Raw genomic sequence first — 24,584 nt, forward strand, 5'->3', positions numbered from 1 at the left:
ATAATAGTTAGACATATGCTGTCGCGACACTTTTTGTAAATAATAATGTGTTCTACAAAGTCGTGGTACATTATTTTATTCTATCATCAATAGTTTTCGCAGGGCACGCGATGTAAAGAATATTTTAGGTATTTTTTTACACTTTGGGTTACATTATTGGAGTTTTAGTAAGGATCCCTAATTCAATTCAAAAAAGATTATAGCCTATGTTACTCGGGAATAATGTAGCTTCCAAACAGTGAAAGAATTTTTCAAATCGGCTCAGTAGTTAGCCTATTCAATACAAACAAAAAAAACAAATCTTTCCTCTTTATAATATTAGTATAGATGACAATTAAAGAAAACACGAGATTAAACCGTAAAATTAATTTTAATTAATTTTATTTTTAATTTTATGTCTAGGTACGTATCGCGAAAACTGAAGAAAACAATTACTTAAAGCTAATCTAATCGTTTTCAACAGTAACGGCCACAAATTTAGCTGTAAAACTGTAATTACGACGTAATCATTAGTAATTCAAATGGAATAAAGCTATTGCGTTGCGGTTTGATATCGAATTGCAGTCCGACGGGTCAATCATGTGGTACGCCGGAATATTTGGCTCTCTGATTTCTTTAGCATTCGCTGCAAACGTATGTAAGTATTTAGCTTAAACGCCAGGGTAATAACATTGGAAGCGAGTTTGGTGGGAACGTCTTATATCGGTGTTCGCAACCAAGTTGCTACTTTTGTTTTTCTTTCCTTTCTATGCTGATAGCCTTAAGAGACTATTTCAGCTTCGCCTTGACGTGTAGGTGAGCTCACGAACTCAACCTGAGAGAATTTGCTAACACTAGCCTCAGCTAGAGTGGTGCTTCGCAGAATCTACCACTGAAAAGATCCGGCGAGAAACTCAGTGGGATGTGTCTATGGATTAATTTACTCGTCGAGCCCTTCGTCGCAAGCGACGAGTTCGGCGAGGACGGTGACTGGTGCTTGAGGTACCTAAAAGCACCGTTAGTGGATCGGGAGGATCCAAAATGACGCGTTTGGGGCGATATTCATATATGATATCTATGGACGACACACGTAATTAAACTGGTATAATTTTTCAGCAAACACAAACAGTCTCTACGATCTACCGGAAATAAAAGAAGGGGATCCGTGCGTGCCCGGACGTTCCTACAGAATGGAGTGCAACAAATGCTATTGCAAAGACGACTTCGGTTTGATGTGCACGAAACTTTTGTGCTTAGAACAGAGTCATATAGACGAAATTTATGGCGAGAAACGGGCACATACCCTGAGAGCCGGAAAAAGAATGGGCAATGAAAAAAAAAAACTTTTAATAGGTTATCCCAAACTCCCGAAGATCTGCCAGCCAGGGGTATTATACAACAGAGGCTGTCAAAGGTGTATATGCGGAGAAAACAAAATGGCCGTCTGCACAAATAGGAACAACGCCTGTAAACCAAATTTGGAATGTTGGTATAGTTTGAATTACATTTATCGTCACGAATATATCAAATTGTGAATGGCTATTTATTTGTGTTAAGCGATATTTCGCTTAATACGCGACATTTATCTTTGTAATTAAAGAACCGTTTTATTTGTTAGTAACTAATATCAACAATACGAATGCCTTAATTGAACTTCAGTTAAGTTAACTCCATTCAAATAGCCGAAGAAGATTTTTTTTTATTATTTTTTTTCTAATTTTCAAACTTTAAGTAGTACTTCTGTAAAATTAGTTAGTTTACTTTTTTTTTATTGCCCTTGTAAGCAGACGAGCATACGGCCCACCTGATGGTGAGTGGTTACCGTCGCCCATGGACTTCAGCAATGCCAGGGGCAGAGCCAGGCCGCTGTCTACCGCTCAAACAATCGCAATCTTCTTCTCAGTCGGACACTCTTGTCAGAGTGGTCTTAGTTGCGCTGACGCTGTATGTGCCTGTAGGACCTGTTAGGTCGCCCATGCTCCCGACGACCGCGCTCCAGGCAATGCGCTTCCAGGTCTGGCGGTTCGAAGCGTTTCGAGTACATTCGACCATAGTGGACTCAGTTGCCCTTTTTATTAGGTCAGTCCAGCGGGTCGATGAGCAGCCGCGTGATCCTCTGCCTTCCACCCGGCTCTGGACTACCAATCTCTCCATCGAGTGCTCCTTTCTGGAGATTTTACCTAATAATTTTTAAACCCTCAGTTACACAGTTGACGAAAGTCGGTCTCTGATACAGAGTTCTTTGAGGATGGATGAATTGGTGTCGAATGCCATCCATGGGATCTTTAGGAGGCGTCTCCATCACCAAATCTCCAGTGCATCGATTTTACGGCGATCCTGCAATCTTAGAGACCAGGTTTCGGCTCCATAGAGAAAGATTGGAAACATAAGACATTACCACAGCCACACACACAACCACAATACCAATAAATACAATATAACCACGTTTCCTCTCAGCCCAGAACATTCTGAACCTAGAAGACGTGCGTCAACCGTTCAGTCGATCGCAGGTCGCGAAGCTGCCGACTCTTCGATCCCGTCAAGTGGCTTGCACCCCCGGAAGAGCCTATAGAGTCGACTGCAACGCTTGCGTCTGCCTTGCCTCCGGAAACTTGCTTTGCGACAAACTATTGTGTTTGAGCTATAGTGAAATGCATAGAATTGATGCTCGGAAGTTGAGTGGTAAGTTGAAAGATGAAGTTGTCGACTCAGATATTATGAACTTTTGGAACTATTTCACTGGTGGTAGGACCTCTTATGAGTCCGCACGGGTAGGTACCACCACTCCGCCTGTTTCTGCCGTGAAGCAGTAATGCGTTTCGGCTTGAAGGGTGGGGCAGCCGTTGTAACTATACTGAGACCTTAGAACTTATTTCTCAAGGTGAGTGGCGCATTTACGTTGTAGATATCTATGGGCTCCAGTAACTTACTTAACACCAGGTGGGCTGTGAGCTCGTCCATTCATCTAAGCAATAAAAAAAAAAGAAGAACTCATTATTCAACGATGTCTTTAAAAGGCTAGTTTTGTTGTATCTATTGATATGCGAACGTTTTTTAAGCTATTGCATAGTTTTTATCGCGGGCTTTGAGCGCGGCGACCGAATCGAGAAATTCCGTAACCTAACACCCCCACTCTGCTTACAATGTAGCTCGCGTTCAACACATTCACACGTTGCGCTTGTGTAGTGTTTATGAATAAGCGCGCGGCGTAACGTCGCACTGCATGCGCATCATGAAAAGTCTGCCCATCTCTTTCTCGCGCGGTCTAGCTTATGAGTGTGAAGGGGACAGTTAATGTTTTGCTTTTGTTAATGTTTATAAAATATAGCGTTATTTTATTATTTTTTTAATATTAAATTATTATTGTCTAATTTTAATTGCATAAGTTGATAAAAAATGCTATGCAATAGCTTTACTGCTGCAGTCCCTGAGTGCCTGTATTTCTGCCGTGAAAAAGTAATGCGTTTCGGTTTGAAAGGTGGGGCAGCCGTTGTAACTATACTGAGATCTTAGAACTTATTTCTCAAGGTGGGTGGCGCATTTACGTTGTAGATATCTATGGGCTCCAGTAACTTACTTAACACCAGTTGGGCTGTGAGCTCGTCCATCCATCTAAGCAATAAAAAAAGGATAGTTTTGTTGTATTGCACTGATTTGAAAACATTTTTTTTTTTTGTTATACTCACTGACATTTTATAATAGTTTATTTGATGTGGCTACACAAATAATGGAGAGGCTATGTCAAAATAGCTACACCAACCTAAAGCCTCATAGTAAGTGTCATTCTGTAAACTTCACCAGTCGGGCACCACACAAATAGTTACCCAGGTCGTGACCTTGTTACAAAACATTCTCAATTGTTTAAGACAAATTATTTTGAATTTATATTATGTACTAGCGCACCCGGCGAACTTTGTTCCGCCTTAGAGGCAATAAATGAGCAGACTTTTGATTTTATCAAGGTCAATTTTTTATTTGGATAATGAATGTAAATTAAAAAGGCAAGTATTTTAATGATTCTTTCTTGGCCATGTATTTGAGTTATTATTATTATATTTTCTTGTTCTTCTTCAGTCCTGTCACTCGCAAAGTTTCGAATCCTAGTTGCTTTACGGTTTCGTCGGGAAATATTTGATCGTGTTGGTCGCGGCATAGCTTTCTTAATGATTACCTATCTCGACACAATAAGCTAATAGAAACTCGAAATAAACACATCAACCGGTCAACTTCAAAATTCTACTATAATTAACCATAAACTACATTACGTTTAGCTGTCAGTTGCGTTTTGTTGTTCCATATCTGTTGCGTTTTGTTATACCACGTTTTATGTCACGTCCCACGGAAACGTGATAAAAAGTCCTATGTCCTTCTCCTCATTCTAAGCTACCTCCCCACCAATTTTCAGCCAAATCAGTTCAGCCGTTCTTGAGTTATAAATAGTGTAACTAACACGACTTTCTTTTATATATATAGATGATGTATCGTACCTAGTGGTTTGATTGTGCCTTCATTGTGAAGCCGTATCGAATTACCATTGGTTGGGCTTACACGCTTATTTAAACCGTAGAACTCATTAAAGACGCGCTATTATATTATGTCGGTGCAAATATGACTATTAACCTACTTATTGTAAAAAATAATAATAATTGAATGTGATAATCGGATCATCTGATCACCAACTAATTACTCTGTGTTTATTAGGATGGGAAATTGATGTTAAGCAGTCTCTCTTATTGTAATTTCAATATGTACTTTAAAAACGTGTAAACACGCTCACTTGTGTGTACCAAGCCCTATAAATACGGCCGTACTGTCTAGCGCTGGGTCCGCCGGATCTTCTCAGTGGGTCGCGTTTCCGATCCGGTTGTAGATTCTGTGAAGCACGGCTCTTGTTAGGGTCAGTGTTAGCAACTCTCCGGTTTGAGCCCCGTGAGCTCACCTACAAACGTTAGGGCGAAGCTGAAATAGCCTCTCAAGGCTATCAGCATAGGTAGGTAGGAAAAAAAAGCGCTGGGTCATACGTGTCCGAGCCGTTGCATAGAACGGATCTCTCTGGAACGCTTTAACGCTCCTCGTGAAATATACGCAGCTCAAAAAGTTCTCGTGAAGATTTGTTTCGGAAGACCAAACATGAGTCATCGTCTAGAAATTAATAACCGTGACGTCAAGAATGCTGACGTCACCTATTTTAAAAACATTACGGACGCTACTCCTCCGTCATATATAATTTTATTTTTTTATATAGGTAAAGCATGCAAAACGGATGCAATGGCGAAACCCGAAAACGAATGCGTCACATGCGAGTGCGAGGGAAAAAAAACACAATGCACCGAAATCGAGGGTTGTGTTACCAGAGCGGAAAAAAGCACCTGGATCAATGGACAGCCTCAACTCACTCTCGACCTTTACAAAGACAAATGCTTACCGGGGGGCGTCTACATGTAATGCTCAGAAACTTCTAAATTTACTTAACTTTATGCACAAAGTTTTTATGCAAAAGTTTCCCCTTTTTGATGGAAATTCAATTTTTTTTTTTTTGCTTAGATGGGTTTACTAGCTCACAGCCCACCTGGTTTTAAGTGGTTACTGGAGCCCGTAGACATCTACGACGTAAATGCGCCACCCACCTTGCGATATAAGTTCTAAGGTCTCAAGTATAGTTACAACGGCTGCCCCACCCTTCAAACCGAAACGCACCACTGCTTCACGGCAGAAATAGGCGGGGCGGTGGCACCTACCCGTGCGGACTCACAAGAGGTCCTACCACCAGAAATTACGCAAATTATAATTTTGCGGGTTTGATTTTTACTACACGATGTTATTCCTTCACGAATGCACCGGTCGTCTTATCCTTTAGACCACGACGAGTTCATATGTCTATTTATTTAAAAAAGGATTATATTATGAAGACTTTTTGCCTTTTTTTAAACACAAAATTTATTTGCTTGATGTCTGAAGATGGCGGAACAATGCATGTTTAATTGAATTCGACTACATTCTATCTATATATATCTAGTTCTTAACTTATATCTCAGGGTGTGTGGCACATTTACGTTGTGGATGTCTATGGGTTCCAGTAACCACTTAGCACCAGGTGGGCTGTGAGCTCGTTCACTCATCTAAGCAATAAAAAAAATATATATATATTTCGGCCTTTTAGTTATTTTTGATGAGAGCTGTAAATGATTTAATAGTGAACTTCTCTACATCACTTTAGACATGACTGCAATCACTGCTACTGCCAAGAGGACCTGTCCCTCAGATGCACACAGAGGACTTGCTTGAACTACAGCGAGTCAAAAGCTTTGGAGGAATTAAGACTGCGCCTCATCCAGGAGGGTCTTTAACGGAAAGTGCATTGGGAACTCGGATGCAAAATACGGGCCGAGGATACGAATCGTCTTGTCCAATTAAGAATTACAATGAATAATCCTTTTTGATTGTGTTTTTTTTTAATTGACAACATCCTAAATCGAAGAACACCGGCTGCACGCACGAAAAAGTGTCACGTTCCGCCTGGGCTTGAGCGTGCAAGCGAGAGTGCGGAACAAACGATAGAGAGGCACGGCCGGCCCAAGCGTTGGCTTGTGACACATTTATCTCTCTTCTCGCGTGACGTCAGAGCTAGCAGTTCGAATAGTTCTGCTACTGACGTTATCACGTAAAACAATCGTCCGTAAACCGACTTTACAGACAACTATTTATTTATTTTTTACTATTCGCTGAGAAGACCCGGCGAGAAACTCAATGGGCTATCTCACATTTCACGGTAGAGCGCTCGATTAATGTTCGGCAGAAATGGTGGAAGATATTTTTGGTATCCATCCGTGTAGCCTCCCTACACCATTAATACAATTAGGAGGTCCCGTCATGACTTACGCGAGTGTGGTGTTCGCTCACGCGGCCCGCACACACATAGACAACCTCCAATCTCTACAATCCCGCTTTTGCAGGTTAGCCGTCGGAGCTCCGTGGTTCGTGAGGAACGTTGACCTACACGACGACCTGGGCCTCGAATCTATCCAGAAATACATGAAGTCAGCGTCGGAACGGTACTTCGATAAGGCTATGCGTTATGATAATCGCCTTATCGTTTTCGCCGCTGACTACTCCCTGAATCCTGATCACGCAGGAGCCAGTCACCGTCGACGCCCTAGACACGTCCTTACGGACCCATCAGATCTAATAACATTTGCATTAGACGCCTTCAGCTCTAACACTAGGAGCAGGCTTAGGGACCTCGGTAGCCGTACTCGTCGAACTCGACAAAGAGTTCGCCGTGCAACCGAACCCATGAATCAGCTCGCTGAGTTTCTCGCCGGATCTTCTCAGCGGGTCGCGATTCCGATCCGGTAGTAGATTCATTCGCGAAGCAGCTACTCTTGAGCTGTTAGGTCTCCTTCGGAGGCGCTCGGGTAGCTGTTAGCAAATCCCACCCCTCCTGGGTGAGCCTTTGCTCGCCCACCTGTCCTGGTGAAACTGGAAAGGCCTCAGGGCCACCAGTAATCCTTCAATAATAATAAAAAAAAAAAACAATTAGGAGGGCTAATTAGGAGAAAATAGCGCCTCTATGAAATGTTCAAGGGAACATTATACCAGTTGCTAGAGGTAATTCAAATGAACAGCTAGAAATACAGATAGTTTTCCAATTACAGAGCATAATGCGACTCAGTGACGCACAATGCCGAATTATGCTAAAGCTTAATTGGAACGTGAATTAGTTTTCAAATGCATCAGCAGAGTGCGCTAAGTTAGCACAGTTTAATTAACAATGATTATTTCTAAGAAACTATTACGAAACGAAAGCCTTACAATTTTTTTCAACATTAAATAATATTACTAACGATAATATAAACAAAATTTCGATCAATGCCAACTTAAAGAAAAAACACACTTGTCAATTTTCTGTCACTGAGTCGGTATCGACCGCGAGTATCACGCGAGAGCAGTACTTTTGAGAGTGCTCGATTGTGCGAAGCGTTGCTGTACATTCAACGTTGAGCATTATGCCGCATAATGCGCTCTTGTGCTGTAATTGGAAAACTACCACAATCAGCATAGCGTTTTCTTCTGTCAAATAGTAAATGTCGAAGTTTCAATTGTGTCAAATAAAGGCTTATTCTATTTGACGTTTACGTGAAGATGGCAGAGATTGGCAAGCATGACGCGGATTCCGTTTTCCTGCCTATTTCAATTTCAAGGAAATATCAGCATCAATAGATATACAATACAATTAAGATTTCAGTTTCACCTTATTTCCAATAAATTGTTGTTTCATTAACAAATTACGCATGCGCTACAAAGGTTTATTGTTTTCTACAAAGAAATATTTTGTTTCATTTGAAGTCGTTTATAAATTGTATTTTCGGATGGCTTAACAACGCCATCTGCTGAAAAAGCTTTAGTGTTATTGTGTCTTTAAATAGTATTATTATTCGCCAATAGATATCGGGAAGAGTCATAAAGTTGATTATCGATAAAGTTGATTATTGAAAACACGAATAAAACAACATTTCCTGAAAATAAATCGTAGCTAGATCGATTTATCGCCCCGAAATCCCCTGTATACTAAATTTTATAAAAATCGTTGGAGCCGTTTCCGAGATTCAGATTATATACAAGAATTGCTCGTTTAAAGGTATAAGATAAGATTAAGGTAATTTTGAATGGGAATTTATTATAGGGCCCACAGAAATCTCTGTTCGATGTCTATAGAAAACGCGAATTGGAAAACAAATTAAAATTTCACTGACTCCACGTTCCGAATCGTAAAGTCAATTTTAATCTACAATAATGTCGTAAAACACGTGTTTATAATTGTTTGTCCGCAAACATATTATTCATGGCTGTCGTAATACTCATAGTTTTTGCTCAAATTCATTTTATTTTCGCTGATTTACGTAAGTACAAGGACAATAAATAAAATATAAATATATTTTGATCGTTGATGGTTTGATATTATTTTTTTGCCCTTGTAGGCAGACGGGCATACGACCCACCTGATGGTGAGTGGTTACCGTCGCCCATGGACTTCAGCAATGCCAGGGGCAGAGCCAAGCCGCTGCCTACCGTGAATACCGTTGATAATTCGATTGACTTGAAATTTTTACAAATCGTATTCTTCAATCAGACTTCAGGGAGGGATTTTGACTAAGGCGTCTTTATTTCATATAGCATCCGTGTCCAATAATTACCCTGGCGCCATCTAGTAACCGGGCGGCTAAAATGAAATAGATAGAAACGTGACAGGTTCATTGAAATATTCCCCACTGAGTTTCTCGCCGGATCTACTCAGTGGGTCGCGATTCCGATCCGGTGCACTGCTCTTGCTAGGGCTAGTGTTAGCAAATTCTCTCATGTTGAGTCCGTGAGCTCTCCTACCCATCCGCGCGTAGTTGGAATATCCTCTTAGGCTACCAATAAATATGTAGGGAACAAAAAATCAACAGAAAAAGAAAAAACTACACCCCTAAAATTGAAAGAGCAGAACCGGTCACTCCAACATCCCTTTCTTGTACCATAGGCAGGACTGCCTCTGATTTCTGGTATAATGCATCGTCTTACGATGTAAAATCGCATTATCCTATAGGCGGGTAGTTTCAACAAATAGATATAATGATTAAAATTACATTTGCATATTGATTCCTGTCAATATTTATTTTTAAGTATTTTATTGCTACGTCACTATAGAATGAGGTTTTTTTTTCACTGAAAGAACCAATCGTTTCTTGAGATGTTCAGTATCATTAATATATATATATATATATATATATATAGCTTTATAACAAAAACATGCGTCAACAGCATAACAAACTAATGATTAATTTCATTATTTTTTTGTTTCGTTGATACCAATCAGGATATTAAAGCGAAGTAATAAAATTATTGTATTGTCATCGGTTCTTGATGCGTGTGCAATTTTCAAGTTATCTCGAAGTGAAAATGACATTCAAAGATTCCGTTACCAAAATATGTGAAAATCACCTTGACCGTTTGTGGTGAGCCCAAGAAAATTTCGAACACGAGTATGAACCGTAAAAGTAGTGAAAAAATGATTTTTACCCTAATTTATTACTATATTTATATTATAATTCATAATTATTTTAGCCAGACGAGCATAGGGCTCACAGGATGGTGAGTGGTTATCGTAGCCCATCAACTTCAGCAATGCCAGGGGCAGAACCAAGGCGCTGCCTACCGTTAACTACTCTCCACAAGCCTCGTTTGAATAAGGAAGTATTAAATACTGAACGGGTTCTATTACTAAGTAATTTATCCATGACCCAAAATTCGTATTTAGGTGAGTGCCCACCCAATAATTGGGTTTTGCTAAACGACCGACTCTGCCACTGTAATCAAAACGGATTCTGGAGTGACCAAAGATGTAGGTCAACTGAACGACAATGCTCACCGGGTCAAGTGGTTTATTTAAATCGAACCAGATGCACTTGTCAAAAGAACGGATTACTTTCGTGCATTAACAACATGAATAGTTGGCTAATAGGACGTTTGGAAAGCAAAACAGGTGTCGACTGTGTCCCCTATTCGACTTTTTATTACGAATGTAATATTTGCTTGTGCCCGAAAACCGGCAGATCCTTAGAGGCACGTTGCGTTGCTAACAGATCGTGCTTGATTAAAAAACTCGGAATGAATTCACAGCTATCCTCCGATTTCGATTCAAACAACTGTGTTCCTAACAGCATCCACAAATATCAATGTATCACGTGCCGTTGTACAGAAAATGGTCATTTTTTAACACAAAGCTGCGTTAATTCCTGTAGCCGTACTCGGAGAATAAATATTTTTAAATGTATCCCGGGAAAGTTCTATAAAAATCAATGCAATATCTGTTATTGTCCGGAAAACAGCGAACGTAATGAAAATCTGTGCACTAAATCTATTTGTGACAGTTACGATAATACCCAACCTCTGAATGTGTTAAGGACGAATACAGCAAAATGCGAACCACTACGTTTCACCGAGCCAAGGTGCTTATACTGTGAATACAATTCAAAAGGGATTAATACCTCTACATGCTTTGAGCAGAAATGCGTCAACATCGAAGACATGGAAGATAATTCAGAAAGTCATACTGTTGAGCAAATAGCAATTATTTGTTCGCAATGTTTCTGCCCAAGAAACGGATATATCAACGAAAGGTATTGCACTAAAAATTGCTCATCGAAAACCAGACGCATTATGTTCGAAAAGTTTTTAAGAGATGACAATCACGCAGTCGTTCAAGTCTTTAACCAACAAAAAGGCTCTTCGATGGGAACATGTCGATCCAATTATTTTTATCGCGACCAAAATCAGACCTGTTTGTGTCCAGATAATGGAAAAATTAATAAAGAATTATGCTTATTTATTACAGAGCAGACGAAAGAAAACGATACAAATGCTACCGGACCAGGTACGAAAACCGGTGAAATCGATTTTGATATTAACTGCGAATCGAATACGTTCATCACTTATGATTGTAACATATGCTACTGCAACAAAACGGGGAAGCTGGACCCGAAATGGTGTACATACGATGATTGCGAAACAAAAAAAAACTTACAGGAATCCCAGAAAACGAAACCAGCACATTTAGAACCAAACGATTATAGCTGCAACAAAAGCGGTAACTTAAGTCTGGAATCGTGTACAGCCCACAATGGCTCTAATATAACAACTGCTCAAGATTTCGGTGTTCACGACCCGTCATTGCCTTCACCGAACGCAACCTGTGAGCCTGGTAGCCTAACAAAAGTGAGATGCAACTTGTGTATTTGTCCGAAGAGTGGGCTAGAAATAGATCGGGTCTGCACAAACAATAATTGCTCGGAAAACATCGAAGAAACCGCAAAAGCGAATAACTATGATGAAATACATTGTGAACCGCTCGCTTACTACACGGTCGATTGTAACGTTTGTTTTTGCCCTAAAGAGGGTATAAAGAATTTGGCTAAATGCACGAATAACATATGCGAGAAACGCTACCTTCGATCTTCAAGCTGCAATCCAGGGGAACTGTTTAGTGAGAGCTGCAATATATGCATATGCCCAAGAAATGGTGATTTGCTTGGACGAGTCTGTACGGATCGAGATTGTAATGATCATGTGGCCCGATCGATGCTGTTCCAACTGTCCCAGGGTTTGTTACCGGAACTTAATGAGACCCACTCCTTGGATATCTGCTTCCCGGGCGAAGAGTTCGTTGTGGGTTGCAATTTGTGCGTGTGTCCCGATATGGGATTGAGGGCTTATTCGATTTGCACGCCGATGTTTTGTGATGAGAGGAATCATGCTATTCAGGTATCTTCTACTTTTAACTGTTCTATAAGTAAAACAAAGTTGTCGCTTGAATAATCACTATTAAATTGTGAATTAAACGGTACTCTATAAGTTTTACACAATTTGTCTCATAAGAAATGGTAAGAATTATTACTTGTTGAAGGGTTACCAGGACTCCATATGCAAATTGCTCTCATAAAGCAATAATAAATGATGAACCTGCAGAATTCACTTTAAAATGTATCCTGTAATCAATTTTAGACGTAATATGAACCATTAAAATAGCTGTACCAATTCTTTTAGGAACCGCTCTCACTGGATAGTTCTGTGGTAATTAAAAGAGAGCGCCGGGACGCAGACAACGCATGTATCACCTATAATATAACAAATACAGCCGAAAGGACATATTGTACACCAGGAACTATGTACTATATTAGGTAAATGTTCGCTGACACGGAAATCACGAGCAAATATGTATTTAGAATCATTTGTAGCGTAAAGTTAAGACGCCTTGTGTTTTTGTACCTAGCGATTCGATTATACTGGGCTTTAAATTCCGCAGGTAGGTAAAAAAAAGTTCACCGAATCGACGACTCGTCTTTTTTTTTTGTCGCCCTTGTAGGCAGACGAGTATACGGCCCACCTGATGGTGAGTGATTACCATCGTCCATGGACTTCAGCAATGCCAGGGGCAGAGCCAAGCCGATGCCTACCGCAAGGATCGAGGATCAGGCGAGGATCGAACATCGGGCGAGTGTACGGGGGAGTCGTATGGTAGGCGTAATTACTGGTGGTAGGACTTCTTGTGAGTCCGCGCGGGTATGTACCACCACCCTGCCAATTTCTACCGTGAATCAGTAATGCGTTTCGGTTTGAAGGGGGGGGGCAGCCGTTGTAACTATCCTTGAGACCTTATATCTCAGGGCGGGTGGCGCATTTGCGTTGCAGATGTGTATGGGCTCCAGTAACCACTTAACACCAGGTGGGCTGTGAGTTCGTCTACCAATCAAAGCAACAACAAAAAAAAGGCCCCTACCATCTTCATCACGGAAACCCATATAACCCGCGAGCCCCCTAGATGCGGGAATCTTCTAGGAAGTTCAGCCTCCAGGCCAAAAAAAAGCTACTCATCTGTCTAAAGAAATACGTACTTAACACTTAATCACGACGTTAAAGGAATAACATCATGTATCAAAAACCAGACCCATGACATTAATACATGTAACTATTAGTGGCAGGGCGTGTGATGGCAGGGTACCACAGGTATATATTTCTGCCGAAATTAATCATAATTTCCGTTTTGAGGGGTTGGATAGTCATAAATCTATACATTTCTGGAGGACTCTTGAGGCAAATGCACTTACTTTGTGGTGTATATGAACTGTGATCACCAGTGATATCAAATGCGCCGGAAGCTTACATCAAGCGCGTTCTATTTACACAAATAAAGTTCAATTTCTGTTTGTATGTAGCCCTCTGCGCGTTTCCAAGCTATACATCTGATTGTCATGGAACTTAGTAGAGTTATTGACATTTGGATGTCATAGTAACAGCCCTGTACAACAGATGGCGCTCAAGTGTTTTTAATAACGATATTCATCGACAGATGTCGCCAGTGCTATTGTCCGTATTTGGGGAACATCAATAATTTTTGTCGGCCTTTGCCTAAGAATTTTCATTGTGAACAAGCGTATCCGAACTTTAATTATTTACCTATGGGAAGGAGACATGATGTCGGTAAGGTGTTATTGTAATAATTTCACTTAAAAACAATAGTATACATGGTCAATTATTCATCGGAGGCATATTGTGAGAGAGCACATGTAGATACCATCCGAATTATTTCTGAATTAAGTAATAATACTGGTGGTAGGACCTTTTGTGAGTCCGCGCAGGTAGGTACCACCACCCTGCCTATTTCTGCCGTGAAGCAGTAATGCGTTTCGGTTTGAACGGTGGGGCAGCCGTTGTAACAATACTGAGACCTTAGAACTGATATCTCAAGGTGGGTGGCACATTTACGTCTTAGATGTCTGTGGGCTCCATTAACCACTTAACACCAGGTGGGCTGTGAGCTGGTCCACGCATCTATGCAATAAAAAACAATAAAAAAAGCTTAGGGCGGCATCAAACCTAAATACATCACTGGTCCAATAGCAACCGGACTCACAGAAGGTCCTGCCACCAGTAGCCCTGTTTATTGCGCCGCCTTAAATGTTAGAATACATTTTATTAAATTTTTTAAATTTCAATTTAAAATAAATTTATATTTTTTTTTTATAAAAAAGAATTTGTACTCTTTTTCAAAGGAGCCTGTCTTTTTTGGCTCTGAAATTATGGCATTTCAAAAATTTTGCCGCCCCTCAAATCATGCCTATATAGGCGTAAATGCATCACTGGACGCTTCAAAATCGTTTCCAGAAACTTCCACGAGTAACATAACGGTAACCATAAGGCACGAGCACACGATGTACCGATGCGACGAGAACGACACGATATCGGACGAGTGTTACGTATGTGAATGCAAAGACGCGGTCATTATAAGGGAGCACTGCTTCAAGAGTGACGCGGATAAATGCACGGACGCCCTACCCACGTTTTTGAAATTAACAAATAAAATCACATGAATACGTATTTTTAATGCATTTTTATTTAGCTTCACCTGTGTAATGACTTCATTCACGATCAAGATTCTTCTTCTTCTCCATCGCTCCCTCGTTACTGAGGATCGTGACTCCTCCATCCTCCACGCCAGCCTCCATCGGTCAGTTGCCTGGTGTAGTGCAGCGCTAAGTGGTCCGTTGGTTTGCTCGGAGATCTGGTCGGACCAACGTTTGGGGCTCCGGCCTCTAGGATGTTTTCCTTTTACTTTTCCGGTGAACATCAGACGTGCCAAGCGATCTACACCTCTGCGGGCAACGTGGCCAAAGTAGCGCATTATGCGTTGCAGACAGGCGTTGAGCGTTCTCCATTTAGAAGTCGTCGTGGCCTAACGGATAAGACGTCCGGTGCATTCGTGTTGAGCGACGCACCGGTGTTCGAATCTCAGGCGGGGTACCAATTTTTCTAATGAAATACGTACTTAACAAATGTTCACGATTTACTTCCACGGTGAAGGAATAACATCGTGTAATAAAAATCAAACCCGCAAAATTATAATTTGCGTAAATTACTGGTAGTAGGACTCTTGTGAGTCCGCGCGGGTGGGTACCACCGCCCTGCCTATTTTTGCCACGAAGCAGTAATGCGTTTCGGTTTAAAGGGTGGGGCAGCCGTTGTACTATACTGAGACCTTAGAACTTATATCTCAAGGCGGGTGGCGCATTTACGTTGTAGTTGTCTATGGGCTCCAGTAACCACTTAACTGGGCTGTGAGCTCCTCCACACATCTAAGCAATAATAATAAAAAAATCCATCTATATAGAACACGGTCTATCTGTAATTAAGTTAAAGTAATTTGCCGTAATAACTTGAACAACGCCACCCGCAAATGCATAATTCAATATTAATATCATATTCATTAATGAAACAAGCAAGCTAATCACCATAAAAACGGACCCAAAACAGAAGCAATTAAACAAATTTTATCGTGTAATTAAAATGTTTGATTCACTAATTATGATTTGCGGCAGTTCTGTAAATGAGATTGAGTTAACAAAATGTTTTTTTTTAATTCATTATTGACGTGGCTAATGTTTTTGCAGAATTATGTTTGCGCAAAGGAAATGCTTACAAAGAGTTAGTACATTCAATTATTTTGTCAGTTTTCACGAGCCGTTCGATTTTTTATTCCCATTCCAAAAATAGTTTTAAATCGATTAAATCGATATTTGATTATATATATTTTTTATGACTCGTATTTAATTTTGTCTCGATTATGTGTGAATCCAAAATACAGACTAATCCTATAAGAGATTCATTCAGTTGGCAACATTTAAAAAAAAAGTTACAGAAAATGCAATGAAACTTCATATAAATCAAATAAATTTAAGAGTTAATTTTTTTTAACTAATACTTTAATTGCTAAGTTAAGATTTTTTTTTATTGCTTAGATGGATGGACGAACTCACTGCCCACCTGGTGTTAAGTGGTTACTGGAGCCCATAGACATCTACAACGTAAATGCGCCACCCACCTCGAGATATAAGTTCTAAGGTCTCAGTATAATTACAACGGCTGCCCCACCCTTCGAACCGAAACGCATTACTGCTTCGCGGCGGAAATAGGCGGGGTGGTGGTACCTACCCGTGCGGACTCACAAGAGGTCCTACCACCAGTAATTAAGAGTTAATTCACTTTAGTAATCGAAATGTAATTAATTCAATAGCTGTTTCCAAATTTGTTCACAATCCTCTAGACTCTCGTACGTTTTACAAAATGATATTCGTGTGAGATTTATTTGTATTTTTCGGTTTTTTGTTTTGTCACTTGGAACCTTAATTTTAGAGATTAAAGATTTTTAAAGTAAAATAAGTGTTATCGTAAAAAGATGTAAAAAATAAAAATATAGTTAACGTATCTTGAAAGTTATAACCTTCCTAATCGACTTCCTATGTAATATGTATACATATTTATATCCATCTAATTACAGTTTGAGACATTTATTTCTTATATTAGCATCATTTACAGAAAAAGAAACTAATAAAATACACGCTAATCAAACTTACAAGCAACCAGCGAAGACACGCACGAATTAATTATTTAATCCCTTATTTATTTCAGACTTATATGATTTTGATTTAGTTGAGAGTAAAAAGATTTGCACGCCGGGCGTTGTCTACACGAGAGGTAAAACTACATGCATCTGTAACGATCAGGGCAAATGGTCTCATTTCATATGCAATAATATAATCTTTATGAATAGCTTAGAGCATAGTTCAGAACCAAAATCCAGATACAGCGCTTGCCTGCCAAACTCATACGCAATAATCGATTGTAATATATGCTATTGTAATTCAAACGGAGAAATAGACGAGGAACGCTGCACCAGAAATATATGTGACCCGCGAGAAGATTCTAGAAGAAGTTCAAAGACTTACGATGAATGCGAAAAAGGCACTTGGTATTCGATAGCTCCTTGTCAGTTCTGTTATTGTGTGAACAAAAATAAATTGCTGTGCAACTCAAGGAATCATTTCACGAAAACGATAAAAATAGGTGATCACGATTTGCGTGATTGTGGCAAAGATTTCCTTCAAGACGCATTAGTTTTAGTCAATGATAAAAAGCTAAAAGCAAATAACGAAGAATCGAAGCCAGCAGATACAAATATTAATATCGTGGAAACTCCAGACGACGACACTTTAAATGATATTGATGAGAATAAATACGAACATAACGATTTTGGAAATACATTAGATAATAAAGAAATCTCTAATAAAAATAGTAATACAAAAAACATAGATATCGGAGTGGCGTCTTTCGAAAACGCTGATCACTATAAATATATGACAGATCTAAATGCTGATGCTAACGAGTTTAAAAAGAAGGATATTCAACATAAACCAAAAAAATATAAGCAGGAGGAGCCGTTTTTGAACCTGAAAAAGGATTTGGGTGAGACATTGAAACAGAAAATACCAAGGATACTAGATGAGGTCCTGAAAATGGCGTTTAGGAGAAACTCGCTGTCGATACGATCAGATCCTGACTGTGAGCCAGGCACACAAAAGTATATAGACTGCAATAAATGTATGTGCTTAAAAAACGGAAAGCTGCTGTGCTCAAAGATGAAATGCAAATGAAACTTAATCTTTCATAGCTTTTGCTACTCTTAAATTTTGTAACCAAATAAACAGATTTCCGAATACAGGAGGTTTATTTTACCTATAACATATTCAATAGTGACATAAAACAAAACGTTAAGTAATATCCAGATTTAAGAAAATGTTTGTAGTATCGAGTTTAAAAATAAAAGAGACGCGCTTGTTCGCAAACCGAACTAACAATGATTTTTTTATCCTATTAATACCTGTCAGGATGAGCGAAGTTAAATTATTGTGTACAGACTAAGCAAGTTAATCGATCGTTTTGAAATCGGTAAAAAGGATATTCGAAGAATTAGTTGTAATGGACTGTATGATTAGGATGGGCAAGGAACTTGATAAATAAACTCGCGAGGATTGCACGTATAAAATTTGTATATTTTTACAATTTTATAAATCGCGTACAATAGCACGGATGAAAAGAGAATGACAGAACTAAGACATTTCAAAATTCAAATTCAAATGTAATGTCAAAAGCCATAACAACCACAACAATAAAAAAGGTTTCATACCAATTTGTTGGGTTTCCAACATTAGTTACATACAAAGATATCAACCTAATACAATAATAGCATTTTAAAATGAACTTAAATATATGGTCGAGTTCACGGTCCACATGATGACAATTGGTTACGAGAAATCATTACAATTTGATAACGCCACTATTTTAAAGACTTGAAAACGAAGTCTCAGGGGTATTGCATAAAAATTACTCCAACATTAAAACCGGTAGATATGGTCAAAACAGTATTCACGCAAATCTAGAAAATTTACGGCTTTGATTTTTATTAAACAAAATGACCACATGTATATGCACTTCTCTTGACACAAGTACACTAGGTATCTTTATTTTAAAAATACTCACGATAAGTCGTGGTAAGCCTAAGATTAAATGGATATGTACCGAAAGATGTCTCAATGTGAATGTCACCTTAAAAAAGCGGTAGGCAGCGGCTTGGCTCTGCCCCTGGCATTGCTGAAGTCCATGGGCGACGGTAACCACTCACCATCAGGTGGGCCGTATGCTCGTCTGCCTACATGGGCAATAAAAAAAGAATGAGGTTAAGGTTTGAACCTTAACCTCGTTTTTGAATAAGGATGAAAAAAAAAACAAATAAATGTGTTATCATGTTTGCGGTACCTGAATGCCCTAACAGAAGTAATTACGCAAATTTTTAGTTTTTCGCAAATATAATTCGTCCTAAAATCTGTAATAACAAAATTTTCTTCTTTATATTCCAGTAAAAATACATTTGTGGTCGACAAATACACCTTATTACGCTACCAAAAGCATTTCTAGTGTAAATCCCAGACCTCCTCGACATAGGGCAGACTAGCATGAAAGATTTACTTAAAAAATATATCCACTAAACTAAACAAGAAGTCATCTGTGTATTTTGATCGTGTTGGTAATCTTGTGGTACACAATCATGAAACTGCACGTAAGACTTTTGATTAATGAATCTCGTTAAACCAAGAGAAAACGGAAAATTATTGAGGAAAATCAATTACAACTACTGATAATGTTCGCGGAACACGAGCACGCTAATTTAATTGAAAAACCTTAGTGATTATATTGAAGACGGCTGACAATGAAATCAAGAATTTTCCTGTTGATTCTCGAGGCGACAGCTGTGTTTATGTATTCGTATAGAAAACGTGGGTATTCAGAAATTAATTTGTTTTTTTACTAACGCATTATTAACACACTTTTATTAGCTTGGCATGTATGTCTATATCCATGTGACGGAATCTTTGACCGCCATTTTGCACCCGCATTTAGAACCGATGACAACAAAATCTATATCTATCATCATCATCATCATCATTCCTTCCTATTACCCTCTGCTGGGGTGTAGGGCTCGAATCAAATTTTTCCATTTACATCGGTGTTGGGCAGTCTGTTCTAGCTCCTCCCACGTCATGCCCAAGACCCCTAGCTCCTGCTCCACCGAGCGACGCCAAGTTGTTCTATACTAATATATAAATCTACAGTGGCTTTGACGGATGTTCCGTTATAACTACTGAACCGTGCATCCGATTGAAACTTGGTACCCATGTAGAAAATACATGTAGGTACTTAATGGATAGGCTAATATTTATATGAGTGTTCGACTCCCTAAATCAGTTGCGAGGGCATTAATGATGAGAAACTTTGTGGGGATGAGAAATAATAATGTTAATTTTAAATGCCCAACGAAGCGGACAGGTACAGCTAGTAATGTTATAATTTCACTCTAATATCCTGACGGATATCAGCAGGTTAAAAAAAGATGGGTTTAATTGTTATTCTTTTTAATTTTTAAGCTACATAAGTATATTATAATTTTCTAGTTGTCAGTCTGAATAAATCTTTACCGGGGCATATTGTAAATGTCGTAATGCATTATGTGTTACCTTTGAAGCCAGCATCCATGACTGTTTCGTGTCAGAAATAGTCAAGACGTTGCACGGACTTAGTAATCTCTATATATAAAAATGAATTGCTGTTCGTTAGTCTCGCTAAAACTCGAGAACGGCTGGACCGATTTGACTAATTTTGGTCTTGAATTATTTGTGGAAGTCCAGAGAAGGTTTAAAAGTCAGATAAATATGAAAATTCTCGGAATTAAATAAAGTTTAGGTCTTTTATTTATCGATTGAGGCACTACGAAGTCTGCCGGGTCAGCTAGTATACGATAAATATTTCGATTTCTCTTAATTGGTACAGCTTGTATGTATTATACTGCAATGAAAATCTGTCAGAAAATACAATATACTTACTAGTCGAAAGCGCTAATTACCTTAATGACGAGACACCTAGTGTATTTGTGGTGACTGATGTGACAACTCCGAGGTGTAAATTCCGCTGGAATATACACTAATGCTTCTTAAAGAATTCGTTTTCAACTTTCCACGATGAAAGAAAAATCGTGTAATGTACAAAACCATCGAAATTTACAAGTTTGCGTAATTCCTGGGTACTGCGTGCCCGCATGGGTGCCGCTGTGAAGGTGGTGGGACAGCCGATCCTAAGACCTTTATACCAAATGTCTTTAACAAACATATTAGCTGCGAAAGCAGTAGTCGACTCCTGTGGAAGTCAGATTGACTATTAAAAGGCACCTAGTCGTTTTTTTTTATTGCTTAGATGGTTGGACGAGCTCACAGCTCACCGTTGGTGGTGGTGTTAAGTGGCTACTGGAGCCCATAGACATCTACAACGTAAGCGCGCCACCCACCTTCAGATATAAGTTCTAAGGTCTCAGTATGGTTACAACGGCTGCCGCACCCTTCAAACCGAAACGCATTACTGCTCCACGACAGAAATAGGCAGGGTGGTGGTATCTACCCATGCGGACTCACAAGAGGTCCTACCACCAGTAAACGAACAAGGGTGGCATGAAAAAACATGCGGTTGTGAACTTCTGTGTCTTGCGCTACCCGTCGTCAGCCAGTGGCTTGTAGTTCAAAAATATCTGCTTTAGCATCGACCATTGATATCTAGATCTCCTAACTGATTGGTGGTCGCTTACACGTTGCATATATGTTAACATTTTATCCTGCTTTATGAATACAGTTAACGATATCTTTAACAGAGCACTTAGATGGTTAATCTTTACGAGTATATTATATTAAAATATACGGTAGTGTTCAACCAAACATTGTGGTCTATTCGCTGTGGTATAAAACTCTATGGGACACAGTCTGGTCGTATGATGTGGTCTAAAATGCACTACTGTAGCTCTACTCATCTTTTCACGTGGGTGTCCTGAAATGATTCACTTCAATTAATTATTTTTTAATTCTTTATCTGCTATTCCATATCTACTTGGTTTTGTTAATTATGGAAACTCATTTGGTTTGCTGTTTGGATCTTAATACAAAGGGTAAATAACGCGTGATCAACTTTTTTTTCCTACATAAGCTGATGGCCTTGAGAGGCTATATCAGCGTCGCCTTAACTAGTAGGTGAGCTCACAGGGCTCAAACCTGATGACGTTGCTAACACGAACCCTAGCAAGTGCCGTGCTTCGCAGAATCTACCACCGGATCGGAAACGCGACCTACTGAGAAGATCCGGCGAGAAACTCAGTGGGCTGTGTTAATTTACTCGTCGGGCCCTTCGTCGCAAGCGACGGGTTCGACGAGGACGATGACCGGTGCTTGAGGTACCTAGAAGCACCGTTAGTGGATCGGGACGATCCGAAATGACGTGTTTGGGGCGACGTCGACTGCTTTCCATTCTGTCCGCAGGATCGGGAATGTGTGATCAACGTTATAATGTCTTTTTAAGGGAAAGAACATTACTGAATTTAATATTTTAATATTTATATTATAGATGCTTCTTGTTGGCAGACTTGACGCTGACACATGATTATGGTCGCATTGGCGACCTGCCTATATATCTTAGCACCAAAAAAAAATTTACAGGATGTAAATAAATGAAATGATGTATATATTGAATAAGTATAAAATTTTACTATCGTAACGTTGAAAAATATATATTTTTCCGACAGCCATACCACAGACGCTATGGAGACAAAACTGCGCGAAGAATTCTCAACTGCTCAACGACTGTAATTGGTGTAAATGCGAGAACAATAAATACAGTTGTAAAGCCAGGGTTTGCAATGAAGTCGACATGTTCAAACATTTCAATGGTAAGGTTCTTTATGGATTAAATATCAGCTCAAGGCCTCCCGTAACTATTGATGACCGTAGCGAAGATAAATATGACCACTTAATAATTTTGACCCAAGATTTCGTAGTATCTATTCTATTGTACAACTGGTCCTCGCTCTTAAGTCCGGAATGCTTTTCGCGGCAGAAATAGGCTGAGCGAAACACGGCAGTAAGAGCGTATATCCCTAACAACGGGAAACGCAGATAAGTGATAACAGTACCGTGGTGTATTACTGCCCATTTTCTTTGGAATAGTTTGGTCGCTTTTCGTAAATTGTATTTTGATTGAATAAATAAAACACTTTCCCATGTACCAGAATCCTTAAGTTTCAATTCCTTTAAAGTAACTCATTTTTTTTTTCTTCCATGATAGAAGCAATTAATGACATCAACGTAGGTATGGAAGGTCACGGTGTTTGGCGTTCGGGCAACGTAGAGTGCCAGCCTGGGGTACAATACAAAAGAGACGAATTGCTTTGTGTATGCGGCAAAAACGGAAAATGGCCAAGTCTCATATGCAAAAAGACCTTTCTACTCCTCGATTCAGTGGATACAGCTTTAGAAGAGGAACCGGACGATCAAGAGTGCGTTCCGGAAACTATCAGAATGTTTGGATGCCGAATGTGCTTCTGTGGTTCATCCGGGAGAATCAATGCCACAAACTGTTATGACGATTTATGCGCCAAAGACTACGGTAGGAACGGCGATGATTCTAAAGATGTGATCAAGGAATTTTACGCGGAGTGCATACTCGGTAAAGTATACAGCATTGGCCTAAATACCTGTCAGTGTTTACGGAACAACAGACTCGTATGTAACCAACGCAACGAAAGGAGTCTGTGCAAAAACCGAAGATCGGGCGAGTCATTTTATGTTGACTGCAACCAATGTTATTGCGATGATATTAATCAAATGCACTGCACAGCGAAACGGTGTTTGAGTGCTCTAAGCGAGGAATCTCTCAAGGAGCGGTTCAGGATGCCGACTGGAGAGTTTCCCTTCACGGAAACCCCAATTGACGACACCGAATGCATACCGGGTACGCAGTATATTAACGACTGTAACACTTGCAAATGTTTCAATGACAGAAACATGAAAGTCCACAGTTGCACTGTCAAAAAATGCTCCGAGAATGACTTTGGCACGGACTGCGTCGAAGGCACGACTTACGAGAAGAACTGCCATCACTGTTATTGCACCGTCATCGATGGGGTTAAGCAGGAAATTTGCGGGATCGACGACCACTGCACCAGATCGGATCAGATCAGGAAAACAGATCTGGCTGTGTTGCACGGATATTGCGAACCGCAACACGTTTATAAAAAGGATTGTAACGTGTGCAAATGTCAGAGCAACGGTCAGATTATGACTTGCACGACTAGAGTGTGCAATAGTTTGAGTGTGGATTTGGTACCGATCGCACACGAATTAGGCCGTTGTCGTGCTGGCCATACTTACCGGATAGACTGCAATGTGTGCTATTGTTTATCGAATGGAAATATATTGTGTACGATGGCGGTTTGTAATGGTAAATAAATGTGAATGTTTTTTTTTTTGTTTTTGGAATAAACTTCATCGACGTAGGGAGGAAAAAAGTATGTAACGTTTTTCGGTTACGCGCCATTTTAATTTCTTCCGTTACGCATCATGTTTATCTTATTTAGTTTGTTATCAATAGGTGTCGCTGCAAGTAAATTCAACAATGCCTGAATCGCGGTAACGAGAAGTTACACAGTTGATAGACGTTCTCGTATTTCTCTTGCTAAATGATACCTACCTGGCGTCGGGATACCGTAATAATGCAGGCGGTTCCCCCGGATTGTGGCTGCTCCATTGCACGGAGTGGTTGACCCTTGCGATTATTTTTATATTTTATAAGTTTCACTTCTACCG

General features: G+C 39.7%; 3 protein-coding genes across 3 annotated transcripts; all 3 read left to right on the forward strand.

The window, feature by feature from the left end:
• The first annotated feature begins 426 nt into the window (after nt 1-426).
• Nucleotides 427-6,419, forward strand: LOC110385413 (uncharacterized). Its single transcript, XM_021348731.3, has 5 exons — nt 427-637; nt 1,096-1,464; nt 2,437-2,661; nt 5,225-5,420; nt 6,197-6,419. Exons 1-5 carry the CDS (start codon nt 580-582, stop codon nt 6,324-6,326), a joined length of 978 nt encoding a protein of 325 aa, XP_021204406.3. The 5' UTR covers nt 427-579; the 3' UTR covers nt 6,327-6,419.
• A 3,838-nt stretch (nt 6,420-10,257) lies between these two features.
• LOC110384732 (uncharacterized) lies at nt 10,258-12,336 on the forward strand. Its single transcript, XM_021348723.3, has 2 exons — nt 10,258-10,279; nt 11,357-12,336. Exons 1-2 carry the CDS (start codon nt 10,258-10,260, stop codon nt 12,334-12,336), a joined length of 1,002 nt encoding a protein of 333 aa, XP_021204398.3.
• A 6,831-nt stretch (nt 12,337-19,167) lies between these two features.
• Nucleotides 19,168-24,242, forward strand: LOC101743262 (uncharacterized). Its single transcript, XM_021348722.3, has 3 exons — nt 19,168-19,685; nt 22,526-22,669; nt 23,065-24,242. The coding sequence occupies exons 1-3, from the start codon at nt 19,619-19,621 to the stop codon at nt 24,225-24,227; spliced, it is 1,374 nt and encodes a 457-aa protein (XP_021204397.1). The 5' UTR covers nt 19,168-19,618; the 3' UTR covers nt 24,228-24,242.
• The last annotated feature ends 342 nt before the right edge of the window (nt 24,243-24,584 follow it).

Source organism: Bombyx mori, chromosome 20 (assembly GCF_030269925.1).
Source record: "Bombyx mori chromosome 20, ASM3026992v2".
NCBI lineage: Eukaryota > Metazoa > Arthropoda > Insecta > Lepidoptera > Bombycidae > Bombyx > Bombyx mori.